The 26390-nt window shown below is 58.1% G+C and overlaps 1 protein-coding gene across 3 annotated transcripts; it reads right to left on the bottom strand.

The window, feature by feature from the left end:
• Positions 1-895: 895 nt before the first annotated feature.
• PRR35 (proline rich 35) lies at positions 896-25431 on the bottom strand. 3 transcript variants are annotated; one of them, XM_048321315.1, is made up of 3 exons: positions 25255-25431; positions 5721-7432; positions 896-4695 (listed from the first exon to the last, which is right to left on the bottom strand). In XM_048321315.1, exons 2-3 carry the CDS (start codon positions 7340-7342, stop codon positions 3762-3764), a joined length of 2556 nt encoding a protein of 851 aa, XP_048177272.1. In that variant the 5' UTR covers positions 7343-7432; positions 25255-25431; the 3' UTR covers positions 896-3761. The 3 variants fall into 3 exon arrangements, with proteins under 3 accessions (XP_048177272.1, XP_048177274.1, XP_048177273.1); XM_048321317.1 differs by having other exon boundaries at positions 5721-7367; XM_048321316.1 differs by lacking the exon at positions 25255-25431 and adding an exon at positions 18512-18688.
• Positions 25432-26390: the final 959 nt, after the last annotated feature.

Genomic DNA, 26390 nt, shown 5'->3' with positions numbered 1-26390 from the left:
GCAGGCAGGAGTCCCTGGGAAGGGAACTGCCTTGGACAGCCATGGCCGGGCAGAGAGGGGAGAAACCCCCTCTGTGGGGGTGCCACCAGCACCCCTGAGGACAATGTGCAAAGGCTGAGGGACAGGGTGGCACTGGGGACACGGGATATGACCCTGCACCTTCTCTCTGATCTTCCCTGCACCAGGGTCTGGTGTTGTGGTCCCAGGGTCCAGCCGTGGTGGATTGTAAAGGAGAAGGGAGGAAAAGGCCGTGTGTGTGTGCAGGGACTTCAGCAGGAGCAAGCAGTGTCGTGCCAGGACAAGGGGAATGACTTCAAATTGAAAGAAAGTAGGTTTAGATTACAGGTTAGGAAGAAATTCTTCTGTGTGAGGGTGGTAAAGCCCTGGCACAGGGTGCCCAGAGAAGCTGGGCACAGGCTGCCCCTGGATCCCTGGAAGTGTCCAAGGCCAGGTTGGACGGGGCTTGGAGCAACCTGGGACAGTGGAAGGTTTCCCTGTTCATGGCAGGGGGTGGAAATAAATGAAGTTTAAGGTTCCTTCCAACTCAAACCATTCTGGAATTTTGGGATTCTATGAATTAGGACCCTCATGGCTTCTGTGAGGACATTTCTCAACCTGACTTCTGCTGTCAGACACAGTGGGCAGCTCCTCTCCCCAGCTCAGGGCAAGCCAGTGGGATCCTGGTGTTGATCCAGCAGAATGAAAGAGTCAAACCCCACCCACGTGAACACAGACCACACTCAGCCAGTGCCAACATCTGGCCACATCCTGCTGGTGGCTCACCTGTCACCTCAAAAACAGAGGCTCTGTGATAGGAGCTGTGGCATGGGACTGCTGCAGGGTCCAGCCGGAGCAGGCAGAGCTCCCAGGAAAGAACAAAGCAGCCAGCAGCAACTCCTGCTCAGGGGTTTTCCCTTTAATGGTTTGGTTTTTGTTTTGTACATTCGTAAAACTGTGAACAATAAATACTATGTGATCAGCTCCCAGCTTCCACTTGCCCCCTCCCCAGCTGTCTGCAGAGGTGAAGGACACAGTGAGTGGCACAGGGAGGGCTAGCACCAGCTCTACTCATGGGAGGGGCCCAGCTCACAGCATGGGCACCACAAAGCAGGGCAGCATCCCAGCTCTGGCAGCAGGATGGAGTCAGGGGCTGGGGACAGAGAGGTGACAGTGTGCAGGCAACATCTCAGCTAAAAAGGGGTGAAAGGCAGCACTGCCTGGTGGTCTGGGCATGGATCTCCTGCTGAAACTCAGGGCTGATGGTCCCAGAGCTCAGCTACCCCTCTGGTGTCCTGGACCTCCAAGGTGCCCACGTTCAGATGGGGATCTGCTAAAAAATATGTGCTGATGATTGGAACTGGGAGGAGATGCTGTTTCCAGGTAGGCAGAGGGACCTACATGACTCGTTCCTCAGAGGAGGTAAAGGCCGGGTGGGCAGGGAAGGATGTGATGGGAAAATGGGACTCCAACTTCCTGGCTGTGCCTGTGGGTTTCCTGCTGTGATTGGGGTGAAGGTCCAGGCATGGAAGAAGAGATAGTGAGGGGGGAGAGTAGGGAGCCCTGAGATATGGGAACAGGGAGGTGCTGGCAGGGGGGTTAGGGGCTGCCAGGGCAGCGAGGGAGCTGGGGAGAGGAGATGACAGCAGGGCGTGGGGTGACAGAGGGGCACAGGATGGTAGAAGAGGCTGGAGGGAGACTGGGAGGCTGTTGGGAGTGGGTGATGTGAGCAAGGTGCTTGATGTGGAGGGTCTGCTGTGCTGATGGTGTTCTGGCATCCAGATGACAGCACAATTCACACCCAGAAAGGCTAGGCAATGCCACGTCCCTGGGCTCTGGGACTGAGGAACTTCCACAGGTTCTGGGGTCTGTTCTATTGGGGTCTTCCCACCTTCCCTTGTGGGACCAAGGTCATGTGGGAAGCAGCAGGACATGGCCCATCAGGAAGATCTGGAGCTGGCTCAAAAGGGTTACACTGCTGAGCTGAGCATCTCTCCTTCTGAATGTCCCACTCCACACCACCCCAAACTTTCCTCCAGAGAGAACAGACCAATAACCCCACAGGCCCCTGCGCCCTAAGCAAATTCTTGCAGTGAGAAATAAACCCCTTTGATGAGGTGGAAGCTTTGTCCAGAGAGCAATCAGGTGAGAAGAGCCAACTCTTCCTGTTGTCTGGGTCCATCAAAGCACCCGGGAGTCCCAGGTCCCACGTGGGGCCTTGCCTTCTTCAGCCACCACGGTGGAATTGTCCTCTTTGGGCCCAAAGCGTGTAAAGCTCCTGGGATGTGCTGTGTAGGTCCCTTATTTGTGGCTTTGCCACTGTCCTCTTTGTCCTGCCTTCCTGGCCCGCATCCCAGCACATCCCATGTCAAGGAACAAGCCACCGAGGTGGTGAAGGCCCTGGGTGCTAACAGAACACCCCACCGTGTCTGAACACCAAGTGTGGGTGGGAGAGGAAATGCTTTTCTAGGAGAGCACTACAGGGAGGGACTCTAAGAATTCCTGGCCCAAGCATGAGGGCATCCTGAGCCAGAGCAGATGCTCCTCAGAAGGGTGGTGGAGATAGGGATGTGTGACCACCCTGCAGTGGGTCCCAGTCTGCCCAACAGAGTCAGGAGCCCCAGTGAACACAGGAGAACGTGGCCTTTTGGGAAGGCCAGTGCTGATCCCACAAGCAGCAGGCACCTGCCTGGGTGGTTTGATCTCTAGTGCTCTGGCTCAGGGGTGGTTGCTTGGCATTGTTCCAGCCTGGGATGGGCCAAATTTGTCCCTTCACTGTTTTTTTTTTGGGATCTGTGTCTCTTGAGCTCTGTGGTTCATGGCAGCATCATCTCACCCATTTTGCTGCCCCAAGTGCCAGTGTTCGGGGGATTAGGAGTAGTGGGCAGGAGCTCCTGGGAGCTGAACTCTGCAGGATCGGGGCCTTGGTGAGGAACATGCATCGTGTCTGCATGGGCAGAGAGGGAGGGAAGGTCCTTTCTGTGTGAAGGCAAAAGGAGGAGCTGGACACTGGATGGTCAGTGGACAGGAACAAGTCCCCACAGCCCAGCACTCCCTACATGTGGCAAATGGTCCTGGCAAGAGAGCTCAGGGCCCAGGTGTGGAGCTGGCAAGGTGGCTCCTGTGTCACACTTGTCATTGTGACTGATGGGATGTTCTTGTCTCCACAGTGCAGAAAACTCTTGGCCTCTGGGTCAATCCAGCTGGGCATCTTGTTCCCGGCTGTGACCCTCCAGCCTCCGTGGGACGAAGTCACCGTGTCCTTGCTCTGTACAAGGTGACAGCCGTGATCTGTTTTAGCACAACCTGGACCAAGGCTTGGCCCTCTGTAGTCCCTCCCCTGTCCACAGATTGTGGGAACTGGGTTGCAAATGTCCCTGAGTGTCCCTGATGAGAGGGCTGGGTGAGCCTTTTGATGAAAGCTTGGTGCTTTTGGCAGTTTTCTCTTGCTGCTTTTAGCAGTTTTCTCTTGGTGCCTGCTGGTGACTCCCCTTCTGAAGGGAGTTCCAGGACTGGGGTGCTAAGGCTGGGAGCATGCAGAGCCCAGCAGCACTGTCCGTGACACACTGGGGAGCACAGGGACTGGATTTTTACACCTTGTGGATTCAGCTGGGGGAGCTGCTGGAACCCCACACAATGTGGTCCCAGCCAGGCAGTGGTGGTGCTTTCATCCATGGGGAAAAGGAGGAGTGGAGAGGTGGGACACTGGGAAGGTGAAGCATGAGGTGGTCAGTGAGATCCAGGAGCTTTTGAGCAAGGTGGACTTAGGGGTCAGCATGCAGAGGGCTGTGGACACACACGGCATCGGTGTCGCTGGGGAGGCTGCAGGACAGGGAGCGCTGCATGGCCCGGCAGCCCAGGGGCCCATCCTCGGCGCTGACCGGGAGCTGCGGGCCCTGCGTGCTGCTGGATCTGCCGTCGGAGCAGAGCAGGACGCTGGAGTCTGCCTCGCACTTGGTGGTCCGGCTGTAGTAGGGCTCCATGACGTGGCGCAGCTCCAGGGGCACGGTGAGGGGCAGCACCTCGGCCTTGATCACGGCGCCCAGAGGGGCCTCGGAGGAGGCCGCCCGCAGGCTCTCGGAGCGGCTCATCTTGATCAGCAGGTCAATGGTTTTGTTCTCGGCCTCGAGGAGGCAGTTGGGCAGCCCCTCCCCATCTCCAGCCTCTCCGGGGGCCGGACATTTGCTGAGGGGCCCTTGGTCTTTGCCGTGAAGCTTCTCACTCCCCAGGCTCACGTTGCAGGGCTCCTTCTTGGCCTGCTGGACCTTCTCCAGACCTTCTGAGGATCTCTTCACCGACAGATCCAGCGGCCCCTCGTGGGGTTTGGTGGCTTTCTCCAGTGCCTGGTGGATGTGGTAGAGCTCCCTTCGGATTTTGACCAGCTGGTCCCTCAGCTCTTTTTGCCCGGGGGTGTCCTCCTTTGCCAGATCAGACAGTTTCTTCTCCACCTCTTGGTACTCCTCCAAGGTTTTGGACAGGTCCCCGATTAGCACAGTTGTGGCCTCAGAGCCTGCCATGGTGGCAGAAGTCTCTTGGAGTCTGCTCTGCTTGCAGAAGCCATGGTCCATGGCAGCACCCACAGAGGGAAGGACTTCTGTGTCATTGCCCCTCTCTGGTTCCTCAGGCTGGCCTGTGAGGACATCCGAGTGCCAGTGCTCCAGGGCCTTGGGGATGTGGCCAGGGTTGGCCCTTGAACCACTGCAGAGAAGAAGTGGATACAATCAGTAGGGAAAAAGACAGGAAAATCCTCAGGCTTATGTCCAGGGCCAGCACTACCAGATTTAGCCAGGCTTCCTCCACTGGCTGCTGCCAGCGTGAGACCCTTCCAGGAAGGGCTTTGGTCAGAGCAGGCAGAGCCCTGGCTGGACCTGCTCCTGGCACTGTTCTCCCAGAAGAGGATGGATCCTGACACACTATTTCATGGCACCGACAAAGGGAGAGGCCAGTCTGGGGAGATGGTGCTGATCCCACCTCAGCTAGCCAAGCCTGGATTCCCCCTCTTCTTGGAGCACTGGAGAATGTTGACGGAAATGACCAGCCCACAGTCCTGAAGGCCTAATTGGAGGGAATCTGTCCAGCCAGCCTGAGAGCATGGAAAGGGCATGTGGAGATAGAAAACCACAGAGATCTTCTCCAGAGAAAGCTCCTCTGGGTGTCAAAGCAGTGGGTTTACTGTGACATTTTTGTTGGAGCCACAGCTGGACTTGCACAACCAGGGGAGGAACTGAAATTCTGTTTAAAGGAGCTGTGCACATTTCTAGCCCCAGGTAAAAGGAAATGTTTGGGAACGTGACCCTCCTTCTGGGCTTTGAAAGCAGAAGGTGAATCAAAGGAATGCAAATGTGTATGTTTAAAAATAGACAATGATTGTTCCAGCAAACCTGGGATATCTGGGGACACGAGAGGCGCTTTCCTGGTGCCTGGGGAGCACAGGTCCACCCCACACAGACACCACATCACCTCTGGCTCTATATAGATCAGGGGAAGGCAAGGGACAGTGTGTGTGACATAGCCCAGGTGCTTGGAGGCACCTGGGAACTTTGGAGGCCCTGGAGGGCAGGGAGCTCTGCTTGGGTGGGCACTGGTGTGGACCACCAGCCTGAAGAGTGCTCAGCTCCCTGGGGCTCATCCCATGGATCAGTGGCGGGGAACAGAACAGGAGATGGAGATAAACAAGGTCAACCTGAAGTGAGGAAGAGGCAGAGAGATCTCAGGCACCTTACCTGCTCTGGTAGCTGAGCTTCCCAGGCATCATCCTTTCAGGTCCTATCAAATCCAGCCCATTGGCAGGGAACTTCCTCTTCAAGGGGTTTCCCGGAGGGCTGCTCGTCTCCAGACAGGTCACCACTGGCAACTCTGTCTTCCTGACACTGCCGTGGGTGAAAGCACCATCCTTCATCCCCACCATGGTTTGGTAGATGTCAGTGGCTGACTTCTTGCGTAGGTTGCTGAGGCCCAAAGCTGGGTTGCTCTCCTTCTCCTGGGACAGCCATTTTGCCTCTTCTTCCTGCCCCAGCATGGCAGAATGGCCGAGCTCGGAGCCTGGCTCCTCCCGGACACCTTTGGACCAAGGAAAACCTGTCTTCAGCACAGGAACCTTCAGCAGCCCGGCTTTGTTTGGCTCACTGGAAGGTTTGGTTTGGGGTGGTGTGGGCATGACTGAGCCCACCAGCTGCTGGGGGTCTGGCTTGCTGGAGGACATCTTGCTCTCCGTGGAGCCGAAGGTGTGCTCGAAGAGCAGCGGGTAGTAGAAGCGGGGGAGGAAGGCTGAGCGCTCAGGGCTCTGCAGAGGCTGGAAGTGGGAGGCATGGGGGTGCATCAGCTGGGCTGTGGAGGCCAGGAAGGGCAGCTGAGCCAAGTGAGGGTGTGTTGTTGTGCTGTTGGCCATGGTGGGGCTCAGGTAGGAGAAGAGACTGGGGTTCAAAGGGTAGTTAATACCCAGCAGCGAGAGGTTCAGGCCCTGAGGTTCATGGTAGTCACTGTAGGCTGGAGGGGGGTAGCACGGAATGATGTTGCTGTCGGTACAAGGTGGGGAGACCTCAGGCGTGTTTCTCCTTTGCCCATTTGCCACCAGTTTCCACTGCTCCATCAAAATCCCACCGCTGGCCAGGCATTTCTTTGGCACTTTGCAATGCTTTGGCTTAGCATCTAGGTCAGGGGAGGCCATTTCCCTGCTCTTCATGACATGGTTCTTGAGGGAGAAGACATCCGTGATGATGAAGTCGGGCTCCGCTTCCTTGCAAGGCTTGTTGTCCCTCTTGTTCTTGAAGCCGAAGACCAAAGTGTTCACTTCTGGTTCAGCTGGGTCACCTTGGCAACCTGGCTCTTCATTTCTCTCTTTCTTCTCCCCCGCATCCATCTCCCTCAGCAGGCCAGCAACATCCTCCTCCTCCTCCTGGAACTGGCCACCTTCCTCACCAGCCCCTTCAGCAGGCAGGATCTCCACCCCTGTCATTGGCTTGTCCTCGTGGCCATCCCTGCTGGAGACCTGCTTGGTCCGGACGGAGCCTCCCGGGGTGGCCGAGGAGTCGCAGGCGTCCTGCTCGTCCCGCCGTCCGCGCAGGCGGGAGCTGTCCGTGTGCAGCAGCCGCAGCTCCGGGTGCAGCAGGTTGCCCTTCTTGTAGGGCCAGTCAGACTCGATGAGGAGGGACAGGGAGTTCTTGCACAGGCTGTACTTCATGTGGTTGTAGAGGTGGGACTTCTCCATGCAGGTGAAGGGACACTGGAAGCATTTGTAGTTGTAGGGTTTGCCCCATGGCCTCGGGATGTAGTGAGGCTTCTTCGGCTTCCTCTCCTTGTGCTTGTAGACTGAGGTCAGCTTGCAGCCCACGTCGTCCTTGGACATGGTGGAGGCTGCCTGGAGATGGCTCCTGGTGGGAATGGAGGGGCACAGCAGGTGAATCTTCCCACACCTCTCCGGGAAGCACAGTGTGCCCTGGAAGAAGGACAGCATGGAGGTGGTGAGCTGTGCCTGCAGCTCCCAGGGAGATGGCTCTGCTCTGTGGGCACCTCCTGGCCCCAGAGAGTGGAGCTTTGGGGACCTCAGTCTGGAGCTCCCAGGTTTGAGATTTAAACCCAGGCCAGTGATGGAATTTTTGCCCAAACCCAGCAGGTATGCCTGTATGTGCTGATCTCATTATCGACCCTCTTCTCTCAAACCACCCCAGAGGAAAAGGAAAACAAACACTATTAAAGGCGTTGGAGCTAAACCACCTCAAACTGACATTGAGGTGCCCAGGTGACCTACCTGGCCAGCCAGAGCCTCTCTGGGGCAGCCCCAACCCAGCTCAGGGACCATTTTCCTGCTGAGGGCAGGGAATAAAAGAGAAAAGAGTCAGCAGCCCCAATACCGTGCTGGGCACAGACTCATTTGGCTTGCCATCTCCTGGGGTACTGCAGTGCCAGAGGTGTTCCAAAGCTCTGGCACCAAAGCTGCTGCAGAGCTGGGCTAAGTTCAGGTACCTGCAACCCTGCATGTGAATGTGTGATCCCGTGCAAAGAGGGCGGTGGGATGGATGGACTGGGTGGGAGAGGCTGCGGGCTGAGCCTGTAACCTGGTGTCACTGCTGGAAAAGCAGTGCTGCCTCCCTGGCCTGTGGGATTGACACTGTCCTGTGACAGAACAGGGATAATCTGGCCTGGAAAACCAATCCAGGCTAAACTACGCCTCCCCCACTTCCAGGTGGTGCCAAAATCAAAATGCCCAGGCAATATCCCCCACAGGACCCTGGCACTGGGCTGCCACCTCTGTGCTTCCCACCACAACCTCCTGGACACAACCACAACCCAGGGACAACAGTGTCATGCCTGTTCCACAGCCTGGCCCCCACGAGCTCTGAGAGTGGCCAGGGGGCACAGCTCCCCCACTCCGCATCTCCCAGAGGAGCCAGACCTGCACAGGCTCCACGGTCATGAAACTGGGCTCCTTCACAGATGGCCAAGCAGTCACGGGGGCACCCAACACCGACGCAAACGCCTGTGTCACTCCTCCAGATGCTGCTTTGCTCTGGAGGAACTTGCCAGCTTCTCCTGGGGAGAGCAGCGAATTTGAGGGCTCATTCTGTATGTCTGGGGCTCATTTCTCAGGGACCAAACCCTTCCCCCATGCATCAGGTCCCAGGGCAGAGCTCTGCCCCAGAGACCCTGCAGCCAGGCTGGTGTGGGATTGCAGAGCCCAGAAAGGAGAAGGCCAGAAGCAGCTCCAGATTGGGACCAATGTGGCAGCTGCAGTCATTTGGGGAAAAAATCTGCTCCCTGGCTTCTGGGAAGAAGGAGACAAGATTTGGAGGATGGAAGGGAAACAGCATGTATCTCTGCAGCTTTGGGCAGCTGGGACAAGGAATTGCCAGGGGGAGGTCCAGGCAGTGGCTCAAGAACCTGACAGCCCCTGCACCGGGCCCTGCTCCCCAGCAGCCTGGAATGTGCCCAGCCATAGCCCACATCCTTCTGCACATGGTCTGGGGGGCTTCCCTGGGGGCTGGGGGGGACCACTGCAGCTCCCAGGGCAGAGGGATGGGCACAGCAGTGCCGAGGGGCTGGGATCAGAGTGGGACGGGCAGGGAAGGGGCTCCTGCGGCAGCACCACACCAGAGGATGGATTGCCACGTGGCCCCGCGATAGTGCCCACCTCCCACAGCTGGATGGCATTCCTGCTGCTCCCCTCAGTGAGCCCACACCCTTGGGGCTGACTTCTCACCCTGCAGCCCCAAGGCCCCGTGCTTTTTTCCCTGATCATCTTGCTCCAGGTACACAGGGATGCTCTGGCTGCAGCCTGCAATACCAGCGGCCCTGGGGACAGTCCCTCCAGCCCCATGCCCAGGCAGTGGCTGTGCTGGGCTGAAGGATGCTCCCATGCTCTGGTACCCACTCTCCTCACTGTGGGTGCCAGGGACATCCCCTTCCCCTGGGAGCATGGTGAGAGTGTTTGTGTGATAGAATTACCTGCACAGAACCCTTTCAAATTTCTTTCTGAGGCTTGACATCAAACAGCAGAGTATCTCCCACCCGCCATGGGGACAGGGAATGAGCCATGCTGTGGCTTCCCCAGGGGCAGGCTGAGCTGCAGGCAGGGCTGGGGGACAACCCCCTGCATGCCCACGTTGTGGGCTGAGCTGGTAGTCGACCCTGCCACTAAGATCTGCTCATGCAGAAAATAGGCAAAAACGTCCCCTTGTAACGAACCTGAACTGGGATGTGGAGGGGAGCCCCGGGGTGCAGCCCTGACCCGCGGCAGCCCAGGCTGGTTTCTCCCATCGCAGTGGGATGTGTGGGCAGAGCTCGGGGCCTCCCGCCTGGAGGTTCACCTCAGCACTCCCAGCCTGCCCGCGGGGACACGCTTGTCCTTCAGCCTTCAGCCACGCTGGGTGTGCCTGTGAGCCGTGAGAGCTCCACACACTGCGCTGCCCAGGGGAGCAGAAGGGATGCAGCAGCAGCTGGGCAGGATGGGGCCCCTCTGAGCATCACTCCCTGGCTGCAGCCACTGAGCCTGGGGTGCCCCGAGCATCCTGGACCTGCCTGTCCGCCCCGTGTCACCCTGCTGGAGGGCAAGAAACCAAGGGTGGCCGAGCGGGGAGCTGGGCGCCTCGGCCCCGCTGCGATGCACGCCGCCTGTTTGCAGGTCAGTTGAACAAACATTTGCTGTTTATATGCCAGAGGCAGATTAAATCTTTGCTGGAAGACTGGAACTGGTTGTTCCATTCCTGCACACCTGATCCTCCTCCTCCAAGGCTGCTGCAAGAGCCGTTTGTTCCCCTCCTGTGCCCGGTGGTGCAGAGGATGGCAGAGAGATGTCCCGTGTAGGGACAGGCAGCTTGGCTGCTTCCACACCCTCCGCGCTGCGGAGAGGAGCAGCAAGGGAGGAAAAGAGGAAAGAGCAAAGAGAAAGAATGGGAGAGAGCGGGGAAGTGCCCTGCGTGTGAGCCAGGCGGGCTCCGGCGGAGCGGAGGCATCCCCAGAGCCGGCTCAGGCCCTGCGGAGCCGGGAGACAGGCGTTGTGGCTCCTGGTTGCTGAGCAGTTCCCGCACCAGCAGATCTTCGTGGTCTGCTGAGTCTCTCTCTGCCACAACACATTATTTCCAGTGGGCTGTCAGCTGCGGCGGCGGGGGCCGTGCCTGGGGGCAGCGCGCGGCGGGGACCGCGCACCTGTGCCTGGGAATTGCAGCATCCCCGCTCTCCTCCCCGGGACCGCCGAGGGGAGAGGGGCACGCTCCGATGGAGGGAGCCGAGTGGCAAGGGGAGAAGAAAGAGAGGGAGAGACAAAGGGAAGGAAGAAGAGAGAGATGCCCAGGGAAGAGATCTGCAGTCCCTGGTGCTCCAGTAGTTAAAAAATCCCAGCCTGGTCTCCAGGCGCAGGGATGCAGGGAAGGGCACGCAGCCGTTGGGGCAGCTGAGCTACAGCACCTCAGTTGTCCGTCCGGCTCGTGGTCTCTAATAGCCAAAACTCGATTTCCAGGATGTAGGACAATCATCCATGGTACTGCTCCAATTTTCCTAACCCATCCCAGCAGACCGGCTGCCGCTGGATGCAGCACACAGGATGTACATCCCCACTCTGAATCTGCAGGAGCTTCTCTGGAAGCTGTGGAAACGTTCAGCCCTGAAGCATCCTGCAGCAGGGAGTTCTTGGCACACCACCCAGAGCTTCATCCTCCAGCTTGTCCCCACAAGTCTCATTTGATGCCCCCCAATTCTTTGACTGGTAGAAGCAGCAACTACAGTCCCTGTCCACCCTCCAGACACATGGTTCACCACCACACCCCTGCTTCACCATCTCCTTTCCAGGCTGCAGCTGGACACGGGAGCAAACCCTTCCAGATCCCACCCCCTTCCCTAAGCCTGCTCCTGGTGTGTGGCAGCCACTTGCAGGAAGGGGCTCAGTCCAGTGGGTTTCCTGTAGCAATACAAACCCTCTCCACCTGTAGGTGGGCATGTGAACTTGCCCTGATCTGCTTCTGCAGACTCCCAAGAGCTTTTCTGGCTGGAACAAAGACCCCATCTCTCAAACTGATGTCCTTTCTTTGCTTCTGACCTCCAAGTGCTCCAGTGCTGACTGGGAGGCTGCCAGGGAGCTGCAACGCTCCCATGGAAATTGGCTGCCCTCAAGCTTTCCCAGATGGCTGTAGGACATGGCATGGAGGAATGGGCTCAAGAAAGGCACTGAAGTTCTTCTCCTCAGTGTTGTTGTGATGAGCCTCCTGCCTTGCACCTCGTCCTGCAGCTGAGGATTCCTGTGGTCTCTTACATGCTGGTCCTACCTTCCACGGGTGGGATTTCATTGGAGGTGCCCTGTACACCCGCCACCAACCACAGGGACAACTCTTCCCTGCTCCTACATCCACCAGTTGCTTCCTTCCAGGCCATCCAGGCCCCTCATTTCCCAGGGCTCAGCATCACTGCAGTCTGTGTGGCCCTGGCATTGCTGTTTGTCATCCAGGGATGCATTTCCCTGGTGATTGTGCCAGGACAGGACGGTGTGGAGCAGAAGGATGGCCCTTTGATGGGATCTCACACCAACCCCACAAACCATCCTGCTCCTGCCATTACGCGGACTCTGCTTTTCTGGAAATTCCCGTGGGGTTTTATCCCGTTTTCCCCAGCGCCGTGGCTGGAGCAGCCGGGCAGAGCCGCGGGAGGGGAGCGTGTGGGGCGGGAGCCACTGATCAATGCAAACCACTTTCCCTACACTGCACGCTTTTGCCGCAGGGGCTGCTCGGCTATTAGCGGCTATCGGGTCCCTTTTTGTTTTCATAGCCTGGGGTTGTGTGATTTGAGCTTTTAAGCGTTTATCGGAGCTGGGATGAAGGCAATTGGCCATGGCAAAGCAGCAGGCACTCGGCAAGAGGAGGGAAGCGTGGCTGGTGGGGCTGGGAGCTCTGCGCCTCCGCAGCCTCACCCTGTACAGCCACTGTGTGAGGCCATCCCACCACCTCTGCCTCTGGCTCCCTACATCAGCAGCTTTGAAACTATTCCCACCTCGAGCTGTGCCTTTCTCCAGCTTGATCTCAATTGTTGCACCAAAATTTCTCCTCTTCCCAAAACCACATCTTCAGAAGAGCTGGGGTTTCCTGTCTCCTCCAAACAGCCAGTCTTTCCATGTCTGCCCACCCACCACGTCTTCGTGTGCGAGGCCAGAGGCTGTGACCCACGTCCTGTAGCTCAGGGTGGCTCCACTTCTGTGTCTTCATATGTGGGCTCACCAAACCATGTGCTTCACATCCCAGGGGCAAGACCAAGTCAGAGTCATGGTCTACAAATATGACAGCATCTGGATTCCCAGCCTTTGGGTTTCCAGCCTTTGGAGGGATCTGGAGTGTCTGGTTGGGGAAGCTTAGCTCTCTTCACAGGTGGATTTAGGTGAGACCCAAAACCCAGCCCAGACATGGGGTGGGTCCATCTTTGTGAGCATTGCTGCCTTTGGATGTGCAGGTTGTCTGGCATCTCCTGCCCAGCCTTGGGGTATCCTTCAGCCAGATGATGAACTTACTCCCTGCCATGTGCTGGAGTCACAGCACCTCCACATGTAAAGTTTTCCCTCATTTTGGGTCAAATCTTCTCCCATTTGTGCACTTGCTCAAGAAGTGCGGCTATGTCTCTGACCTCTCCTCCAGCCTCCACCCACAAAAAGTTGGCCTGAAGTCTCCCTGTGGCAACCCCAACACCCCGTGAAAAGCATTCAACCAAGTGGCAATGGGCTGGAGTCATCATCGTCTGCCTGTGACACTCACAGCACAACTCACAGGCTCCTTGAGAGATGAGATCAGGCCGTCACAGCCTCCAGGCTACTCTCCAGAGACGTGAGGGTCCTCCACCGCAAAAGGCTTTCCTCCCACAGCCTTTCCTGCTGCGAACCCTTCGGGGGAAGAGGCAGTTCCTGGTGAGGAGATGTAAGACTGTCTCTCCACATTATATCAACCACCCGCAAAGCTTCTGCCTCGGCCCCACTGTGGGAGCTTCCTGCATCTTCCTCCACCTCCTCTCTACCTGCTAATGGAGCCTCAGGAGACCACAGGCTCCCAGCCGTGGAGTCAGCAGCTCAATGGCAAAATGATCTCCAAATTTGTGAAGACATCATCAGTCTCCAAATGAAAATGTGCAGCTGGGTAGAGGGGAAAGTGTCTGTGCCACTCAGGAGGATCAACAGTGTGGTTGGCACCCAGGGGTGTGCAGAGGAGGTGGTGTCCTTCCCATCTCCGTGGTGAGCATGGGAAGATGATGGACAGCTGGAGAGGACTTGGGCAGCTTAACTGTGTGTAGCTGGAAGAGGAATGTAGGTGCAGCCATCCTTTGTGCTAAAGTCTGTGTCATGCCTGTAATGTGCAGGCCTTTCCTGTTTCCAGAAGAAAATTCCATAGCTTCTTCCAGTTTCTATGACCTCTGGAATTCCTTTCCCCACTTACAAGTTTCTCCTTCTCCTGGTGACAGCCGAGGATGGATCCCACTGCCTGTGAGCGCCTGCACTGGGAGGTTCCCTTCCACCCTTCCATCTGGAGGACCTCTGGGGATGGTGGCAATCTCCAGAAGCCCTTTCTGGTCACCGGCACGTGTCCCCTGTGTGTGCTGTGGCACACCAGCAGCAGTCCAAGAAGGGCAATGTGGGGCTTAGCTCTGCTCTGATTACCACAATCCACTTCTCCCACCCAGCACAGACCAAGCCACATCAGTGTCCTCAGTGTGGACACAGAGGTTAGATCATCTACCTGCCCACACGAGCACAGATCCCCAGTGCAGATATGGACAAGATTCCACCTCCTCTGCCACCTCCCCTGCAAAGCAATGAGCTCTGTCATACAATGAGGTGCATTTAGTCACCCCTTGACCAGCCTGAAGGCTCCCTGAGGCTCCCCAAACTTCTACAGCCCAGTTCTTCATACTACAAATGTTCTCCTCCTCTTCACTGTCCATTTATCCTTGGACCGTTCACGGTCCATAAATGCCCTGGGGATGGGAATGATAAGAAAGGAAGGAGATCTCTGCTTTGCTTCTCCTGGCTTGGCAGAGCCCAGCTCTTTTTGTGTCTCCTAAGACACACTGAAGGTGGCCAAAGGCTCTCATATTGATATGGCCTTGCTCACATCCCGAGCTCTCTCCCATCTGCTGTTCTTGTATTTGCTGCTCCACCAAATCACTCTCCATCTTCCCCCCAGAAAATTCACCTTCTTGCAGTTCAGATCCACCCAAAATCCTCTGGGGACAGGAACAGGGAGTCTTCACCCCTCCTCTGCCTGGCCCCCTCCTGCCTTGCAGCCCAGCCCTCTCCTGCTCCTGGATGTGTCCATCGCTGTGTCCTCACTTATCCTTTGCTACAGGAGAGGAGCTTCACACAAGGACATCCCAAGCATTTCCCTCACCCTTCCCTGTCTCCTTTCTTCCTGCTATCTTCAGAGCCTTTCCCATCCTCTCCTCTCTCAGTCCAGCTCCTGGCAGTCAAGATTCTGGCTCTGTTTTTGTCTTGGATGTGGCTCCTTTCCTGCAAAGCTGCTTTTTGGCCCATTTGCCAGGACATGCCCTGCTGCAGGGGGTTACTGTGTCCCAGCTGTGGGACTTTGCCATTCCCTTTCTCCAGCTGGGAGCTGCACCTTGCACAGCCCATTGAGCCTGGCAGTCCAGCCAGTTCTTGAGCCACCTTGTCTTTACATTTCCAGCTTGACCATGAGGACACTGCAGCAGGCCATGTCAGGGCGTGCCAAGGTCACTTAAACAGGATCCCTTTCTCTCCCTCCCTTGTCCCGGCAGCCAGTCCTCTCCTCACAGTGGGCAGTTGTGCTGCTCTGGCAAGATTTTCCCCCAGTAAATTCACCCTGGCACCTTCTTGCTACCCTTGAAGGTGGAAAGGACTTCAAGGAGGGTTCACAGCTGTCCCAGAGACCAAGATTATGTCTGGCTCACTCTGGGTGCTCCCTGATGGGTCTGAGCCATGGGTGCTGCAGGGCCAGGGGCTGTTGTGTTCCTGCAGGGACCTCTGCACATCTCAGCAGAGACTGGGATGGAGCTAGCAGTGCCCAGGAATTGCTTGGCTGTCCCACAGCTCGCCCTCTTGGGACTTTCTGAGTTGGGTCAGTGTCCCCAGGGGCTTGCAAAGCAGAGCATTGCTGGTGGCAGCCACCCAGCCCTCATTTGGGATCACCCCACGCAGCTGAAGAGCTTTCCTCAGTACACCCTCAGGATACAGACCTGCCAGCAGACACCCTGAGTCACTGCCTCCCTCCTGATGGACTCTCCTGCCAGCTCAGGTGGGCAGGGGAGAGCAGGAAAGGGGACCACAGGTCACAGGGAACAGACCCTGCTGCACGCCCCTTCTTTTTCTTGGCTGGGATGTTGTTCTCCCAGGCTAACCCCCAAAGATCCCCCATCCCCTGAGTTACAGGATGGGTCTCTTTTTAGACAGAACATGGCCAAGATGGGGCCATGATTTCAACTACCACTAGAAAAGGGGGGCTGTTGCAATGCTGGGGCCCCAGCCAGGAGGACGTGGGCTTATCCCTGCTCCTGCCTGCCGGCTCCCAGCACTGCCTCCAGCCAGCAATTTTAGGATGGAGCCATTTAAATCATTACAAGGTCTAACCAGCCACCAAGGAATTGCCACCTGCGAAGGACTTGGTATGTTTAAAGTTAAAGCCAAAAATAAACTGGGGAGGGGGGCTTGATATGCTGACCCGGCAGTGACACCAGTGCAGTTCCGTGACCACATCCATGAAATCCAGCCCACTGTAAAACCCATTTCAAAATGGTCCTAAGTAGGAACATCTGCTGCTTCTCCCTCCCCGTCCTTAGGGGAGCACAAACAACTCCACCGGCTAAATAAAAACCTACATAGGAGACGGTCCAACGCTGGTTGGGGGAGCTTGGGAACAGCAGGGAAATTGCAGAGCAGAAAAGCCAGTTGGGATGGACTCCAGGGAATGTGGAGGAGCTCTGCTAGGCAGAAACCTTCTCGCAGGGATGGGACACCGAGGATCAGGGCCAGCCCACTGGGACACCCATAAACCCTTTAGGAGAGGAACTCGGGTTGTTCCTGGGGGATACCCAGCTCCCAGCAGAGAGGAGGGAGGAGGCTGCTCCGCAGGGACCTGGAGCACAGCAGGCAGCACATCACACCCTGAGCACATCACACCTCTTTGCAAGCAGATTTCTCTCCAAAACACATTTTTAGTCTCGAAATACTCATTTATTCTTGGGCAGGAACCTCTGCAGTGCCGTGGGCTGACCCGTGGGCAGCAGGCACCTCTCTGCCTTCTGCCTGGTACTTGGTGACAGTGTTTGGTTGAGCTTTTAATGCAGATCAAGGGTGATGCTGCCTGCTGGGATCCTCTCTGTGTTTCCAGCTCCATTGCACCCCAAAAATGGGCTGAGCTGCTCAGCCCCTGGCCCCGCACCGTGGGCAGTGCCTGGGCTGCAGCGTGGGGAGCCGAGGGATGTTGCTGTGAGTGGAGGCAGGGACGCCGAGCGGGCAGGTAGCACTTGGCCACCAAATTGCCCAGCGAGGTCCGTACTGGCCAAGGGATGACCAGGAGGAGTAACAAGGGCCCGAGGCAAAGCCACCGGGAGGAGGCAGGGATGTTATTAGCTGGTGCAGGGAGCGGGGATGCAGCTCGTTAACACGTGCCGTGCCGCAGGACCAGGTGGAATGGCCGTGCAGCCGCATTCCTGCGGGGCCCGGCTGCCCGCACGGTGCCGGGAGCAGCTGCTGTGACACTCCCCGAGATGCCTGCGCAGGAAGGGGGTTTTTCTGCATCCCCCCTCTCAGCCGGGGTCCCCCCACTGCATCTGGGTGGGGCAGCACTCTGAAATGCATTGGGATCTCCAGGAAAGGGTGAGAAGACCTAAGGGAATGAGGGGTGACACATCCACATCCTCCTGTCCCAGGTTTTCACAGAGGGGAACTCAAATCCTCGCCATGGAGGAGGAGTGAGAGCAGGGCAGCAGCATCCCGTGGATGCCAAAAACTTCTCCCCGTGCCAGTCCCAGGATTTGCCACCACCCTGATGCACAGCTGGGCTTCACTGATTTCCTTACCTTTTTTTAAGAAGCCTCTGACTGCTGTGAGTTGTTCCTTGTTATGTGACCTTATGATTTGTCAAAATTCCTACCAACACGCATTCCCTGGCGTGAGGAAGTATATTCCTAGCTGACACCATTAAGCATCTCAGTAACTCACCTCCTCTGGCAATTCAACAGCTCAGTTTAGTTTTCACTTCCTTTAAGAAGGATTTAGAGGGAAAATAAAAATACGGATAACAAGGATAATACTGCCTTACTGTTAAATTTCCCCCCTTCCCCTGGTTTTTATTTTTCCACAACTGCAAGTACTCATCACATCTCCAAACCTGCAGAAAACCATTGATCTTTTTGATTATTACACAAATGTGGAGAGGTAAATACGTTAAAATTAACCTGCCCTCTGTGTCCTCCCAGGCTGGTTCCCTTTTTCCGATGTATCCTTTCATTTTTCAATAGGGAAACAGTGAAACCTCTGCAACCACCACACGGTCACGGGGAAAGCATCCAAAATCCTCCACAAACTTTCTATTGTCAGGGACTCGCGTGAGCAGACCCCCGGTGAAGGCAGTCGGACGTGTCATTAGGAGAGCAACCCAAGCAGAAAAGCCCCATATGACCTCCCCGGTGCCGAGCGCCTTTAATAATCAGGAGTTACACGGCTTGCAAAGAGACCGGAGAGCGGGATCGGACAGCATCCCTTGGGAACAGTGGCCTCGCTGCCCCCAGCGGGTTTGCACATCCCCGCTCCGGGTACCGGCTGCTGCTCCCGGCAGAGCCCCTGCCCGTGGCGTGGCGCAAGGCTTCCCTTGGCACCGCCAGATGCCCGGGAATTTATTTGGGAGAGTGCAAAACTGGCAGGAGCAGGCAGCTTTTAACAGGGGGATGTTTTCCGCTCCAGGTCCCAGGTGGGTTTTGTTCCCTGCCCAGACCCGCAGTGAGCCCCTCTGCTGCCTCCAGCACCTTCCACCCTCCGCGCGCCCCATCCATCCCCAAAACAGATTGAAATGTCAGGACTTACAGCTCGGCCCCCGTCCCGCCTGGGTGCCTGCTCAGGGCCTGGAGGCTGCGGGGAGGCTGTGGGAGCGGGGCGAGGGCTGTCCCCCCCGTCTGGGACCCAGCGTCCCCAAACCCCGCCGAGGCGGGGGGCAGGTGATGTCCGAAGCCACTCCTGAGCATTTACAGGGTTGTTTGCAGGAAACATCAAACTCGGGAACAGAAGCGCCAACCCAGGAGTCATCGCCCCCCCCTCGCCGTCCCTCCCCACCCTCTTGCTTGGTCTCATTTGTACCGATTTGCCCCGCAGGCTTCGCGCTGATTTGCCATGTCCCTGGCAGGGCTTCGACCGGGGAGGGGGAGCGGGAGCCAGACGGGGAGCGGATCGGGGGGAGCAGCCATGGGGAGGGTGGTGGGGACCAACAGGAGCCTGGCTTGCCAAAAGCAGTTCAGACCTAGAAAAAGCTTTAATGTGCACAGACGGAGCAGGCTGGGAGCAAAACCAGCTGGGCTGGAAGAGAACGTGCTCGGCAAGAGGCTGGTTTGGGGCTGGGTGCGTGCGTGGCTCCGGGCTGGCTCTTTGCTCCAGCCCTCTGCCCCCGGAGGGAAGGCAGAGAAGGGAGGGGAAGGTTATATGTGAAAATTCCCCTTCCAACATCAACTTTTCCTATCGACGAGTGATGGGCAGGATGCCAGCCTGGTTTTCTCCGGCATTAATGATTTACCTGCTCCAGCCACCACCCTTGCCCTGACAGCTCCTGCACCACATCTCCAGCACAAGATCCCCCTCTATGCCACGGGATGGGTCCCCTCGAGCTGGGACAGCCCCACCGTCATGCCCACCCTGTGCCCACCCTGGAGCCGATACCATCGCTGCCAGGTCGTGCCCACCTTGGAGCTCGTGCCCTGTGTGGGCTGAGCACCATCACCCGTGGAGAGAGACAGAAGCCTCACGTGGGGGTGATTCGGAGCTTGGGTGCTTCCCCTCTCCCCTTGCAGGTCCTTCTCTCCTAGAAGTGAGTCCCAGACCATCCAGCTGGGGCGTCTGGCACCCACCAGGGTTTTGCCCTGGCTGGAAGGACTGTGGAAAGCTGTATCCTGAAAATCTCCTCACAAGATGTTGGATCCAGTCCAGACATCTGCATCGGGCTGTCCCTGCATGGCATCGTTTAATGCAATTCCTTAAAACCGGACCCTTCCAAAACCTCCTGATGCTGTGGGCCAGCTCATCTCTTTGGAGCCAAGAGAGGAGACCCTGTGTCCCCCCTCACACTTGACCCACCAGCTCCCTGTCACCCGTCCATGTCCTCGGTTTATTATCTTACAGGGCTCTGGCGTCAGTGCTGAAGCGCTGGGTCCAGCACTGGGCACAGCGTTGTGGGCACCCCCTCGGCTCCGCACCCCCTGTGCCATGAGGGGGCCCTGGCTCTGCTCTCGTCCCCGAAGCGTGGCAGGGACACAGCCCTTCCCGGGCACTCCGCAGGCAGCCGGCCCCAATCTGCCGTGGCACAGGGCCACCTGTGCTGGCTGCCCACGCCATCTGCGAGGGGGGGGCCGGGGGGAGCCGGCTGCCATCCCCCCGCCCGGGTCAGTGAGCAGGGGGACAACTGGGGTGGGGGCAGCACGGCTGCCTCGCTCCGGCCGGGTGGATGCCAATGCGTCCTGGAGGGGGGAAGAGGAGGGGATGGGGGCAGCCCCCCGTAGGTTCCTCCCGGGGTCTGCTGCCGTGGGGCTTGCGGGGACATTCCTGAGCCCTTTAGTGGGGACAGTGTGCACCCCGGCCGCCCCGGCTGGCTGCAGCATCCCAGTCCCTGCTGCCTCTGCGCGTGCCCTGGGGCGTAGACGCAGAGGTGGATCCCGGGCGGGTCCTTGGGGGTGTCTCGAAGCCGGACCCCCTTGCACTGAGCACATGGCTGAGCATGGGGACATCCCATCCCCTCCTGGGTGTCCCAAGGGGAGCAGCCAAAGGACCTCCGGGAGCCTGTTAGCAGAGAGATGTCCCTGCCCTCCTGCTCGCGCTGGTGGCAGCCACCATCCTGACTTCCTTCCCTGCTCAGCTCCAGGAGCATCCTGAGAGCTCCCGCCCGCGGCCGGAGCCCACCGCGTGTCTGGAGCCCTACACCCGCTGGAGCCAGGCAGCGGCAGGCTCATCCCCGGAATCCCCCCGGGCGCCGAGGCTGTGGCTGTCCTGCTCACAGGGGACGTCGTCCTTTGATGAGCCGATAACGGAGCTTGCCCTGCGCCTTCCTACAGGTAGCCGGAAAGTTTTATTCGTCACCGGCTCCTGGAAAGGTCACGGCGTCCTCCTCCCCCTTCTATTTCTGGCCCGTGCCCTTTCGCCGTCAGACGGGAAGCGCTCCCGTGCGCCGGACCCCGGACACGCCGTCTCGGTGCGGCCGCGTCCCCGGCGCCCGGTCCCGGGGGCGGTGGGAGCGCTGCGGGGAGGATGCTCTGTGCCTGCCCGCACGCTGCCCACGCCGCCCGGGCTCTTCACGGAGAAACCGCTGCAGGGCGGGGCGAGCCGTGTGCCATCGGCTTCACGGGGAAATAATGGGAATTTTGGGATGCTGCTGGAATCACCTTGCTACAAACCCGGAGGAGGTGGGTCTGGCCCCGGGTGTCACAGCTCCCGAGGGAACGGGGCTGCAGCAGTCGGTGCTGTGCCTGGAATGGGGTGCCAGGGATGCAGCGGGGACTGCGGCTCTGGAGGGATCCCGGGAACCTCACCCAGGGTCGGTCCTTCAGCACAGACACACGGTCAGCTCGCAGATTCCTTGCGCAGGCTGGGCAGGCGCCGCTGATGGGAAGGAGAATCACGGGAGCATTCCAGCGCTGGGGAAGCATGGACTGAGCAGTGCTGCCGGGTCTTAACTGCTGCCACCCAAAAGTGGGGAGCAAAAAAGGGAGCACCCCTCACTGACAACAGAAGACCGAAAAAGGAGATTCACCCTGAAAACTGCCCTCTGCTAAAACCCTGCAAGTGTTTTCCCCTAACTCTGAGGAATACCCCCCTCTTCCCAGGGGCCAGGCAGGGTCAGCCCAGGGATCCACCAGCCTTCCCAGCCACTGTGGCCTGGGATCACCCTGGACCCAGCTCTGCATGCGTGGGTTGACTTTCAGCTGTACAAGGAGCCCTGGAGACCCTTTGTACCCCAGGGAGGGACCCCCGTTACTACTCACAGCATCCCAGCATATCCTGGGAGGGCTGAGACCCCAGGAAGAGCTGCAGAGGAGCCCAGCTCCCCTTTCCAGCCCCCCCAGTTTGCCCAGGCAGTGTTGCACCATTAGACCCCTCAGTGTACAGAGCCTTTTCCAGCTCTGGGCCAACCTTAAAAAGGTTGAGAAAAGCCCCGGGGAGCTTTTTCATCCCTCTTTGTTCATGGAGCAAAGATATTCCCAGCCCTGAATCTATAGATTGGCCCTTAAACTACAACAATCTCCGGGGACCAGAGAAACAAACGTAGATTTTCGTTGCGGTTTGTTGTGTTTTGTGGTTTTTTCTGTTTCTTTTCCTGCGCAGACAGCCTTTGCCCAGGAGGGGTTAGCATGAAAAATGCATGTGGGGATTGGGGGAGCGGGGGGAGTGGGAGGAAGGAGCTATCGATCAAGTATCTCTGAAAGCCACACAGCTGTGCCAGCCCCGCTGCCTCTGCCAGCCCTTCCCGGCGCTCCCGGTGCCGGGCTCGGTGCCTGCCCCGGGTTTGGGATGGGGTGCTTGATGTTGTGCCCAGGAAACCGCCCTGGATCCTGGAGAGGAACCCGTGCTGCAGTGATCAGATACCTCTGCCAGCCCTTTCCGGCACTCCCAGTGCCAGGCTCGGTGCCTGCCCCGGGTTTGGGATGCAGTGTCTGATGTTGTGCCCAGGAAACCGCCCTGGGTCCCGCAGAGCGATCGGATCCTCGGCAATCCCTGCCCTGTGTGCGGCTCCCTCCAGCCAGGCTCGCAGATCGCTCCCTGCCATACGGCGTGTCAGAAATGGGCTCGGTCCCTTTTCCCCCGGATCCAAAGGATTCTCCTCCCAAGCTCTGCAGGACCGTAAGGAGGATCTGTGGAACAGCAACAGCTCTGCCCCCTGTGCCCATCAACCCTCCTGCCAGCCCCACACCTCTTACCACTCCAATCAGAAATAATTATAATAATTGCAAATAAGAAGGATCCTGAGCCTGATGCAAATATGGACACAACCCTTGGGCTCCAAGGCGGGCAGCCACGCACAAAGGTGGGTAACCCAGCCCACCCCCCGGACCACGAAGGGCAAGCTGAGGCATCTCCAGCTCCAGCAAGAGCTGGTGCTGGCAGGAGAGCAGGGACACAAGTCCTGCTCTCAGCTTAGGAGCTGTGCTTGGTCTGGTCCCGGCAGAGCTCCCAGCAGGGCTGGTGGTTCCTACAGGCAGTGCCCTCACAGCCATGCCACTGGAAACCCAGGACACAATCCCTGGATCAGGGTAAGGCACTGCAGGGGCAAAACCTTCTCCAGATGGTGCTCATCGAGATGGGAACATCAAGCAATGGCGCTGGAGTGGATGCTTCATGCTATCGATGTCTTCCCCACCAAACCCAGCACTGCTAGCCAAAACCAGTCTGGAGCCTGGGAGAAGTGGAAGGGCTGATTTTAGGTATCACCTTGGCTGAAAGTGCCCTGAAATTTGTCCCAGTTTTGAGATTTGGGAAGGGTGGGAGAGGAGGAAAACAGTGAGGAAAAAAGCAGTGAGAGAGAGGGATTATCTTATCCCAGGAGGGGGAAAAAATCCCTGACATCTTTGCTTCTCCCTCTGGCTGGGCACTAGTGTATGGCATTGGGGACCTCCTGCTTTACCAGTGGCACCAGGATGGGGCACCCAGCAGTACCAGCTTGGCCTGGTTTAGCTGAGATTTTGCTCAGCTCCCACCATGCTCGGTTCCTGTGCACCCGGGGAGAGCGGCTCAGTGCCCTGCTCAGAGCTGGGACTTCCCAACACAACCAGGGGGGCTCAAAAAAGCTGGAGAGGGGTTGCACTGTCTTCATTTCAGTGCAGAAATCTGAGAGCATTTGCCACCAGGAAGGATCTTCAAGGGTCCGGAGCCAAGGGGATAAGGTGTTCTCTCCTCTTGTCCGCTGTGGTCCAAGCCAAGGGCAGGGGACTCCCTGAGCCCTTCCTGTGCTGCCTGATCCCGGTGATGCTGAGCTACTGAGAGCCCTCAGATTTCCACCCCTCACCCAGAAAAGCTCATGGCAGCAGAGAGAGAGCTTGGCCCAAATCACTGAGCCCACGCAGGACACCCAGCACAGACCCTTGACTCCCTGACAACCCCCAGCACATCCCTGGCCCTGCGTGGCAGACTCTGGGCCCATTACCCAACTTGATCACACTTGCTCGCCTTCAGGATGGGCATCTCCAGCCGTGCCCGCAGCCTCGGTGCCCACAGCAGGGTGCAGGGTGCTGCTGGGGTGACCCCTATCCCAGTCTGGGTGGTGGGGACACGGCCATCCCCCTCCCAGCCGTGGCCAGCTCTGCTCACAGAGCTGCCTCTGCCCGTTGCAGGTTCTCTGAGTGTCCTTATCTAAAAACAGTCTGAATTATGCTCGGTGCCTGGGTTCTGATGCTCCCCTGGGCTGACCCTTCCTACGTGCATCGAGTGCTGCCCCTGCACAGGGCTGACCGGCAGGACCCGGGCAAGGGAAGTGCAGAGAGGGGGAAACTGAGGCACAGAGCAAGGGAACATCCTCAGCCTTGCACCCACAGAGCAGTTTATCATCTGTGCGCTTGCTGGGGGTGTATAAGCCCAAATGCCCCAAAACATTAATTTTAATGATTTTGTCCAACTTTATCCTGATTACAATTACCGAGTCCCTTTTGCCTGGGACTGCCAGGGCTTCTCCAAGAGTCTGGCAATACATGGAGGTTCCCCAGCCCCGAACACAGCCAGGGCTCCTCAACCCCCACACCACCACCAGGCGCAGTCAATACCCCAAAGCAAACAAACCCCTCCCTGCCATAAACCCGGCGAGGCCCCGCGGAGTGCGGAGCTGTTGCTAGGATGATTTTCCATTCAGCAGGACACAAACTATCCCCGGCACGGAGCCTGGTCCCCGTCCGTGGGGCCGGGTGTGAGGTGCAGGGACGCCACAGGAGCTGGGCTGTACGGACCCCCCCAAGCCCACACACCCACACAAACCCTCGCCTGCACACGCTGGTTGGTGTTTTGCCACCCCGTTGCCTCCAGCCCACGTCCCCCCTTCGGTCCCAGCTGGGAACAGCTTCCCTTGCAAAGGAAATTCCAGTGCAGGAAGGTGAAGGCAGCCAGGCAGGCGCTGGAGGCGGCGGGCTGAGCAAAAGTGCTTTTTAAAGTTGTTTGAGGATTCCTTTTGCTGCTTTGTCAAAGGCGAAGGGACCCCCAACGGGGCCGGGTGGGATGGGACGGTGATGGGCGGGAGATGCCGGAGAGCAGCCGGGCAGGAGCCAGGCGCTTCCCACAGCCCAGGCGGACCTCGACAGCAATTAATGCGAGTAAAGGAACGTCGCCTGGCCCGGGATGCTCTCCCACTCCCGGTGTCCGTGTTTGCAGGGACAGAGACTGAGGCTGGGCTCTGCCAGATTCCATCTCCCACTCTCTCCACCACCGTCCTGAACTCCGCTGGCGCCAAAAAAGGCTTTAAAAATTCCCACGGATAACAGCAAAACTGCCCCATCCCACCTGCCTGCACGGCAGCCGGGCACGGAGCGGGTCCCTCGCACCTTCCCCCTCCCTGGGACACCCTCCTGGAGAAGGAGACGAGGGGGACTTACCTGCACACAGGACTCTTCTGCGCTCGCTGCGGCTCCGCTCTGCCTGATGTTCGCTCTGTGGAAGTGGGAAGCGTTTTAGATCATGCAGTAGGTTATATATTGTCTGCAAGTCTGGCCCTAGGGCGTCCATCAGTTGGTCTTGCTTTTCTCCTGCCCCTATATGGAAGATGCATCACATGCTCCGCAGCTCCCAGCTATCCGCCTGGCGAAAGAGGAAAAGAGGAAGGAGAGGAGAAGGGGGGAAGAAAAAAAATTAAAAGGATCTTCATCACCATGAAAGAGGCAGGGAGAATTTCTCAGCGGAAAACCCACCAGCCAGAAATCCCTGCCTGACCTGAACTTTCCCTGCTCTCCTTTTGTTATCCCTGGCTCCCAATGCCCCCTTTCATCTGCTGTTCAAGGCCGGGGAGATGTGAAGGCGCCTTCACCTTGATCACTCTCCTGCCTCGCCTCCCAGCAGGTGAGGGGCTGCAGCTTCTGCCGAGCGCCGCTGTCCACCTGCAGCTCTCCAGCACTAAATATTTATCCCTCCCCAGCAATGCCCCCAGTGCTGCCAGGCAGGGCAGGGATGGGGCACTCCCAGGGCTTCCCAACCATCCTGCCCCAAACACACCCAACATCCTGGGGCATCAGGGCCATCACACGGGGGCAGAGTTACTGAGGTGGCATCTCCTGGAGCAGGGTGCTGGCCAGGGAAGCTCTGGGTGGTGCTTGGAATGGGGGCTGCTCCCTTCACCAATCCAGGGGAAAGGGGCTGGTGGGGAGCTCCTGGCAGAGTCAGACGTGAGCGTCCTGACCACCACTGCGGTGGGGACAGGAAGGACGGGGGGGAGGCTGCTGTACCTACTGTCCTGCCAGATGTCCTGATGGTTTGAGGACATTTCTCCAGAAGCAGCAGGAGTTTTCTCCCTTTTCCCCATCTCGCCTCCCCAGCAGGGCTGCACAGCCGGTTGTGCAGAGCAGAGGCTGCAGAAATCCCAGTTGCACCAAATTCTGCACCAAATTTTACCTGGTGGCTTCTCAATCCTTGGTACCACTGCCACCACCCCACCAGCTCCCCAGGGCAATGTGCAGGTCCTGCTTTTCTGCTCTCCTCCTGTGTCTCTCGGCTGGGAACCAAGCAGGACATGTCACTC

Source organism: Corvus hawaiiensis, chromosome 16 (assembly GCF_020740725.1).
Source record: "Corvus hawaiiensis isolate bCorHaw1 chromosome 16, bCorHaw1.pri.cur, whole genome shotgun sequence".
In the NCBI taxonomy this organism is placed as follows: domain Eukaryota; kingdom Metazoa; phylum Chordata; class Aves; order Passeriformes; family Corvidae; genus Corvus; species Corvus hawaiiensis.
This window is presented reverse-complemented; position numbering and strand designations above follow the sequence as displayed.